The sequence below is a fragment of the Protopterus annectens genome, chromosome 8.part0 (assembly GCF_019279795.1).
Source record: "Protopterus annectens isolate FY-2018-M chromosome 8.part0, PAN1.0, whole genome shotgun sequence".
NCBI classification, from domain to species: Eukaryota; Metazoa; Chordata; order Ceratodontiformes; family Protopteridae; genus Protopterus; species Protopterus annectens.
Window position 1 is genome coordinate 496,723,404 of NC_056741.1, and position 9,598 is coordinate 496,733,001.

The 9,598-nt window shown below is 39.4% G+C and overlaps 1 protein-coding gene across 1 annotated transcript in view; it reads left to right on the plus strand.

Annotated features, from left to right (window-relative positions):
- LOC122808254 (melatonin receptor type 1C-like) overlaps positions 1-1,752 on the plus strand; it is a 41,614-nt gene extending 39,862 nt beyond the window's left edge. The window contains exon 2 of the mRNA XM_044079218.1: positions 962-1,752. Within this exon, the coding sequence (XP_043935153.1) occupies positions 962-1,752 (791 nt within the window). The remainder of the gene's footprint in view (positions 1-961) is intronic.
- Positions 1,753-9,598: the final 7,846 nt, after the last annotated feature.

Below are 9,598 nucleotides of genomic sequence, written 5' to 3' on the forward strand. Positions count from 1 at the left end.
GATCAGGTCTTCAAACTAGACTATGCTGACCTTAGAGCCTTCTCTGACCACTACTTGCAGCTGATTGTGGCCATCGGCTGTTTTACTGCAGATGACTTTGCAGTTTCTGATTTGACCCCAATTCCCTTTCCCTACTAGAAGGTAGTCTACATGAGTTGCATGGTGGCCACCCTGTAGAATAAATTTACTTTATTTCGCCACAGAGCCCACACATTGACAAAATGTCATGTATGCATCCTCATTCATTACATGAGGCACTTTCTGCTTCGGCTCCAATCTCTTGAAGGAACTCAGTAATTTACATGACAGATGTCAGGAATTTATTTGGAAATAATCTGCATGCATGTTACAGGTTAAGCCTAGTGTGTGTGTGTGTGTGTGTGTGTGTGTGTGTGTGTGTGTGTGTGTGTGTGTATCTGTGTAAGGGTTGCAACCATTGATGAAATGTGGCCTGTGTTGTTATTGTTGGTCTTTTCCCAGTTAGGGATCGCCACAGCAGAACTCCAGTCCGCTAATGATTGGCAGTTGATTTTTTTATGGTGCCAAGTTGCCAGCCCGACACCCAACCTTCAGCGAAGGCACGCCAATTCACTCATGTCTTTTGGAGGCCACTTGACCACAGGGAGGACATACAGATTCTGCACAGAAGGCACTCCAGCCAAGAATCAAACAGGAGAACCTCAAGAATCGAACAGGAGAACCTCTTGCTGTGAGGCAACAATGATACCGCTGTACCACCGCGGATATGAAATGTGGCCTGTGTGGTCTTTCAAAATGGTTTGCACATGTCTTTGTGATGTCTACCAAAAACAACTTTCCTGTCAGCTGCAATATACTGAGTGCACCATGGTACTATTTATTTTATTGCTTTTGTTCTAAACATAGCTAATATTTAGAAAAAAAATAAAATATACAATATTGCTCTTAGCATTTTTCTTTAATGACTTTTTTTCTGTTCCAGGTAATGTGTTTGTCATTAGTCTGTCTATTGCTGACCTCATTGTTGCCCTGTATCCCTATCCTGTTTATCTGACTGCCATAATCAACGATGCTTGGATACTTGGAGATATGCACTGCAAAGTAAGTGGGATTGTCGTGAGCATTGGTGTCATTGGTTCTGTCTATAGTATTACAGCCATTGCAGTCAACAGGTATTGTTACATCTGTCACAGTAGCAGATACGACAAGCTGTACAGTATGAAGAACACCTTTTGCTATTTTGTGATGCTCTGGATCCTGACTATCATTGTTTTGCTGCCGATCATCTTTGTAGATGCTTTGCAATATGACCCACGGGCATACTCATGCACATTTATACAGACTGTTAATGCAATGTGTGCCATGTTTGTGGCTATTGTCCACTTTATTGTTCCAGTTTCAACTGTAATCTTTTGCTACTCAAGCATTTGGATTTTACTTATTCGGGTCAAGTACCGAGTCAGACAGGACAGCAAGCAGAAGCTGAAACCTTCAGAAGTACGGAGTTTTCTGACTATGTTTGCAGTGTTTGTGATTTTTATCATTTGCTGGGGTCCATTTAGTATTAACAGCCTGATTGTAGGCTTCAGTCCTCCTGGGAGGGCACCCGAAGTTCCCAGCTCACTATATGTGCTAAATTATTTTGCTGTTTATTTTAACAGCTGCCTTAGTGGCATTATTTATGGAATTATGAACAAAAATTTTCGGCAGGAGTACAAGAGGATACTTATGTTGTTATGTTTTCCATTGCTAAAGTGCAGAAATACTACTTAAAAAAAAGAAGCAATATTTTTTTCTACTTTGCTCATCTGATTCATGAGAAACATATTTATAGTGCTTAATTTTAGGAACATATATAGGCACTTTGTGACAGTTTTATTTTTTTTTTAAGTGTCTTAATACTGGCATCATTTCTTTTTAAGGAATCATTTTGCTTAGTAGCTAAACTATGAAAATGAAAATATAGACTGCTGGTTTCCTTCAGTTTAAAAATGTATTACTCTGAGAAAACAACTTAGCAATTGAAAAACTAAATCTATAATACAGTATGATTGCACTATGCATCCATAATTTCTGAATATCTTTGTGTAATTAGTAGGCCCACCTGATTTTTTTACATTTTTTCTGGATTAGAGGAAAGAATTAGAGGACTGATGCAGTGTATTATTACCCAAACAAATAATTAGAAAAATGTGAGTACTGACTGTGTATTATTCTCCAGGTAAAACACGAGGGGAAGAATGGGAGGACTCATTCTGTGTATCATTCCTTAGACAAAACATGAGAGGGAAGCATGGGAGGATAGATAGCATGTATCATTCCCCAGACAAAACATGAGAAGAGAAAACTGAAGGACTGATACAGGGTATCATTCCTCAGACAAAGCATGAAAGGGATGAATGGGAGGTATGACACTGTGTATCATTCCCCAGAAGATGAGAGGAAAGAATGGAAGGACTGATACATTGTTTAGTTCCTCAGACAAAACACAACAGGGATAAAACAGTCTGGAGGAAAAAATAATGAAGTTGGTTAGGAGGAAGAAATAATACTCATAGGGTGTCTGAATTAGTCAGGAGATGTCTGGGAGATTCTGAATTTCATAACAGAGAGGGAGTGAACGTTGACTGAGGTCTTAGATTATGGGGATTCAGTAAGCTGTTGCAGCTCTATAGTGGAAGGTAGATAATTTTTGATCTGACACTAACCAATGTATACCATGTCATAAATGTCCAGATTAAGGTACTGTTAACCAATGCTGATCTCCCAGTATGTGATTTACAGCAGAAGGGAATGGGACAAATAAAAGGTGATGGTGTGGGAGTTTAGAAGAGGGGATTATGCTATGCAGGGAGAAGTGATTCAAGATGAGTTAAGGGTCTGGAAACAAACTGGATAGTAAAAGCTGAGGTAATAGGTCAGAGATAAAGTAGTAATGGCAACATTCAACAGCATGAGGAAAACGCTAAAAGAAAATAATGCCAATGTGGCTACACGGAAATGTAAGGCCATCAATCATGGCAAAAGGGATGGGTGCCTAGGAGAAAGAAGCATAGTACAAGAAGGCTGACAAAAAGGTACACACAATGATATGGGCATCTATGAAGGGAGGGATAGAAGTGGCCATGTTGAACAATGATGGAGGTGAAGTTCACAGAAGATGGGGTATTGAATAAATACTTTGGTCAATCTTGGCAAAGAAAAACAATAGAAGGGTGCTATACTGGGTGGGATTCAGGGCAGAAAAAGAAAAATAGTGAACAGACACTAGGATGGAGAAGGAGAAAGTTCAGAGTAAACTATCTGGCCTTAGGGAAGATAAACACAAGGACCAGTCTCCTCAGAAATGTGACCAATGTGCTGCCAGCACACTGACTAGTGCAGAAGCACTAGATTACTGGAAGGCAGTAAGCATGATACCCTTGAACAACAAGTGGGGGAAGAGGCAGAAAACAATCCAGAGGAACACAGACCCACTAGATGAACAGAAGGGACAGAGAAAGTAATGCAGAGAATCACGAGGGGAAGGGTGTTAGCCTTTCCAGAAGAAAACAATCTCCTAGCAAGCAGCTAGCATTAAGTTCATGGTCAGAAGGAATTGTCAGGTCCTTATCCAGTTTAATGACCTTGACAGATGGGTGTTGGGACATATAGACTTCATGAATGTCACAAAGGCCTTGGACTCTGCCTCACACAGGGCTTTGATAGAAAACTGAAGGAGTTTGAAGTAGGAACAAAGCTAGAGAACTAGGTGTATGACTGAATGGTCAGCATGAGAGGGTAGCGGTGAAAAGGACAATGTCAGGAATAAGAAAGCAATTACTGGTGTTGGCTGATAATAATAAAAGAGAGTGAATGATCGTATGTGTGCTCTTACACTGACGTCATTGGTGTGGAGAAGTCAAGAGAGGTCACATGACCATGTGCGTTATAATAAAGGAAGAAGCTAGGGTTGTTTCCCTCTTCCATTTTAACCAGATTGATTGCCTTCACATGTGTTTATTTTTCCTCTGTAATGTATGTCTAACCCGACTTTCTTACCCTTAAGATGATACTGCCAACAGGTTATGGGCCCAGGAGGGAAGTAGGAAGCTGATGGCATAGACTATGTTTCAACGGAGATGAGAAGAACTATGAGATGTGGGAGACAAAGTTTCTGGGGCACCTGCGCTTGTCAGTGCTGAAAGATGCCATTTTACGAAATGTGCAGCAGGACACAGAGGACAACGAGAATGAGGAGGCAGGTGATGATGATGGTGAGAAAAATGAGGAGGCATATGCAGAACTAATACAGTTCTTAGACGACAAAAGTTTGTCCCTCGTCATGAGAGAAGCCACAATCGATGGTAGAGAAGCACTTCAGATCCTGTGAGACCATTATGCCGGGAAAGGGAAGTCATGGGTAATTAGCCTATACACTGAATTAACAAGCCTCCAGAAGGCCACCAGTGAAAGTGTCACAGACTATATTATTAGGGCTGAGACGGCCATTACGGCACTTAGAAATGTTGGGGAGAAGCTCATTGATGGATAATTAATTACAATGATTCTGAAAGGGTTGCCTGACCATTTGCAGTACACATCACGCAAGATGATGATAAGTTGAGCTTTGGTGAGTTCAACACAAGGTTGAGAAGCTATGAACATACCGAGAAATGTAATGCCAACGTAAGTAATGATCACGTGATGAAAGTAAATGGCCTTGGGGAAAGAGTAAAAGCAGAGATCATATGCTATAACTGTGGCCAAAAGGGACACAAGGCATGAGAATGCTGGAGAGAATATAAAGGCCAGAGACAGTGGTGTAGTTTGTGTAAAGACTCTAGCCACAGGGACAGTAACTGTAGATGAAAGAAGAAAGATCATGTGAAACAAGCAACTGATGCGGATGATTACACATTTGTTTTCAGAATAAATGAGCATCAAATTCATTAATTAAAACAGAAGGGATTAATGGTGGACACTGGTGCCACATCACACATAATTAATGACCTGAAAAAGTTTAAATACTTTGATGCAACTTTCCAACCGGAGGAACACATTGTGGAATTAGCTGATGGAATGAGAACCTGTGGGGCTGTACAGAAGAGAGGTAATGCAGAGGTATGGCTGCTAAACACAGAGGGGCGCAAAGTAAAGGTGATGATGACTCCGGCGCTGTATATCCCGAGGTATCCACAAAGCATTATTTCTGTTAATGCAGCAACATCCAAAGGGGTCCTCGATCAACTTTAAACAAGGCTGGGACCAACTCATCTACAAAAACGGCACTGGGTTTGACATAATTGATAGTAAGATACACTATGATGCATCTCAGAGCTGTTATGACATTCAAGCATGGCATAAAATGCTTGGTCATTGTAATTTCAAAGATGTGTCAAAATTAGAAAAAGTGGTAAAAGGAATGGAAATTAAAGGTAAAGCTGAGATACCTAACCTAGACTGTGAAACCTGTATGGAAGGGAAATGTGTACAGAGCAGAAACAGAAAACCAGATGCAAGAGCAAAAGTTGTGTTTGAACTAGTCCCTACTGATTTGGCAGACCCAGTTGAGCCAGTAGCAAAAGATGGCTTTAAGTACACTTTAGCATTTACTGATGACTAGTCGGGTGTAATATTTGTCTACTTTCTGAAAGCCAAGAGTGATACAGTAAAGGCAACTGAAAAGTTTTTTGCAGATTCAGCCCCTTATGGGAAGGTAAAGTGTATCAGATCAGATAATGGCACTGAGTTCATGTCAAAAGACTTTCAGTCACTATTGACTAAAAATGTTATAAGACACGAAACGTCCGCACCTTACTTACCCCATCAGAATGGGACAGCAGACAGAAACTGGAGAACACTGTTTGAAATGGCAAGGTGTATGTTGATAGAGAGTGACTTACCTAAAGAGTTGTGGACATATGCAGTAATGACTGCTGCTTTTATTCGCAACAGATATTATAACAGGCATGTGGGGCAGACCCCATTCTTCATGCTAACAAGAAAGAAACCCTGATCTTTCAAGGATGAAAGAATTTGGATCAGTGTGTTATGCCTACAGACAAGATAAAAAGAAGTGAGACCCAAGATGTGATAAGGGGATCTTTGTCGGATATGATAAAAACAGCCCATCATATCTGGTCTATTATCCTGACACAGGAAGGGGCCTTAGACACAGGTTAGTCAAGTTCTTTACTAAGAATGTAGCTGAATGCCAGATTCAGACAGACCCAGAAGTGATGGATGAAGATCTTAATACCAGAAGAAGTGTGCATGTTAAGTCAGAATCAAAAGCTGACAGTCAAGACACAAAAATAAGGCAAGAGGAGGAAAGGCAGGATACACACTACTCTAAAAGAGAGAGAAAACCACCTGCATACTTGAAAGACTATGAGTGTAAAGTTGAAAACGATGATTATGTGATAGTTAATGTTGACTATTGTTACCAATTAATATGCAACACATTGCAGAGCTATAAAGATACCATGACTTTGTCTAACTTGGAAAAGTGGGTCAAAGCCATGAAGGAGGAACTTAAGTCTTTAAAGGAAAACAACACATTTACACTCACCACACTGATGGAAGATAAAAATGCAGTGGGGGATAGGTGGGTTTTCACTGTAAAAGACAATGCAGATAATACTGAGACTTACAAAGCTAGATATATAGCTAAAGGCTACAGTCAAGTTGCTGGTATAGATTATAATGAAACATTTGCACCAACTGCGAGTATGACATCCGTACAAAGTCTAATGCAGATGGCAGCTCAGTACAATTTAGAATTGCACCAGATGAATGTACAAACGGCCTATTTACATGCTTCTATTGACTGTGAGGTGTATATGGAGCAGCCTGAAGGTTTTGAAAAGTAATCAAATAATGATGAAAAATTGGTTTGTAAACTGAATAAGTCATTATACGGATTGAAACAATCAGGGCATAACTGGAACAAAATGTTGCACGAATATCTTTGTGAAAATTGTTTTATCCAAATTCCCGCAGACCACTGTGTATACACTAGACAAGCTGAAAATGAGAAAACAGTCCGTATTATATGGGTTGACAATCTCATTTTAGCAGCTAGTGACAATGAATCACTAAACAATGTAAAGGAAATGCTCAAAACTAAATTTAAAATGAAAGATCTGGGAAAGCTAAAACCTTGTCTAGGTATTGACTTTACCCAAAATAATGGTGAAGTAAGGATGACTCAAAGGAGGTACATCATGAAAATTCTTTAGAAATTTGGTATGTCTAATTGTAAAGGAAGAAGTACCCTGTCCGAATAAAAAACAAACTTTGAATGTGACAGTGAAGCTATAGATCCAAGAAAATATCGTGAGCTTGTGGGTAGTTTGATATATTTTATGACAAGCATGAGACCTGATCTTAGCTGGATTGTATTGAAACTTTCACAATATTTGTTACAACTGAGTGAATCTCATTTAACACTAGCCAAACATGTGTTAAGATACTTAAAAGGTACATTGGACAGAGAGATGTGATATAAGAAAAGTAAAGGGAAACTTCAGCTTATAGCATACAGTGATGCAGACTGGGCAACAGATCAAAACGATAGATGTAGTGCAATAGGTTATTGCTTTAGCCTCAATAGAGATGGGCCAATTATTTCATGGAAATCAAAGAAGCAACAAACGGTAGCTTTATCTACATCTGAGGCAGAGTACATGGCATTAGCAGCGACAACACAGGAGAGTTTGCACCTTGTGCAGCTGTTGAGTAGAATGGATGGAGAGTGCATGTATGTGCCAGTAACAATATTAGAGGACAATCAAGGAGCGATCGCTTTGTCGAAGAATCCAGTAAGCCGACACAGATGTAAACACGTTGACATTAAGTATAATTTTGTCAGGTCAGCACTTAATGATGACAAAATAAGCACTGAATATTGCCCATCAATGGACATGGTTGCAGATATTTTTACTAAACCTGCTATGAAATCGAAGATTGAAAAAGTTCATGTATTGCGTATTTGGAATGTGAAGGAAAAGTTATCCAAAAATATGTTCTTAAAATGTATTTGTATACAGCGTAAGAGCAAGTGGGGGTGCTGGCTGATAATAATAAAAGAGAGTGAATCATCGTATATGTGCTCTTACACTGACGTTGTTGGTGTGGAGAGATCAAGAGAGTTCATATGACCATGTCCTTTATAATAAAGGAGGAAGCGAGGGTTGTTCCTCTCTTCCGTTTTTAACCAGATTGATTGCCTTCACGTGTGTTTATTTTTCCTCTGTAATGTATGTCTAACCCAACTTCCTTACCCTTAAGATGATACCACCAACAACTGGCTTACCAAAGAAGTTTGTTCTGGGTCCATCATTTTTCTTACTGTATTTGTCTCAGACATGTCTGATGAACACATTAGTGGAACAATGTCAATGACACCAAATTAAGACTGCAATGGAGGATGTGAAGAAGAGTCTAACAAAGGACTCAGAATGGCTGAACAAGTGGACAAAATGGTGGCAGTTCAGGTTCAGTTAAAGCAGATATAAAAATGATGCACTTAGGCCACAATAAATGTGGTGTGAGATATCAGCTAGCAGACTGCAAAAGAGCAGGAAAAGGATCAGGGGGTGTTGTCCACATCTTAACTTGAGCACTTGGAAAAGAATGAAAAGGTAGTGTTAGCAGAACGTAGAGTGTTGGGGTATATTCTAATGGAGATAGATGCCATAACCAAAGAGGTAGCACCCCCACTATTCAGAGACTAGGTCACAAGATACCTTGAGAATTGCTTTCAGTTCTGTAGGTCATATAAGGAAAAGGACATCAGCTTTCTGGACAAAATATAGGGGAAAGATACCAACAAGATCTATGGAATGGAGAAGAATATATATATGACCAGAAGATAGAGGAACTAGAGTTCTGAGACAGAAAAGGATGGGGAGACATCATATTGGTGCAAACATTTATGTCAAGCAGATGTGAAAGTGGTCATTCTGAAGAGGGAGGACAGTGATGGAAGGGGAGGATCAGGTAGTAGACTATAGGGACTAACTACCTTCTGGCTTTGTGAAAGTTATATATATATATATATATATATATATATATAGAGAGAGAGAGAGAGAGAGAGAGTTTTGGATCCATAGAGTGGACTTCTGACTGCTGAAATAGATGGTGGAGAAGTAATCCACAGAGGCATTCAGAAGAACATAGGACCAGTGGAAAAATGATAAGGGGAGGCAGGGATGGAGGTCAAGTAGATTGTTAAATGCATTTAAAGTACAGATTAGACAGTCATATTATCTTAATATGCCATTAAGCACGTTTTAGTTATATCTGTTCTAAGGCACTGTATAAACACTTTGTAGAATTATATGTAATCTTTAAATGTGAATTATTCACTTATTAAAATATTTCAGAATGCATGACATACCCTTAAGTTACTTGTTGTTTATTCCACAACTTCACAAAAATGTAAATTTGAAGTGACTAAAGTAAAGGACAGTTGAAGACAGACATAGAACCCCTCAGACCAATAACTCTGACACCCTCATTTATAAATTCTTAGATCTGTATATTCATAGAGTTTACAAGGCATTCAGTCAATTACAATAATTACCATGCATGGAAGGGGAACAGGAACTTTATACTGGGCCTGGTACCCATG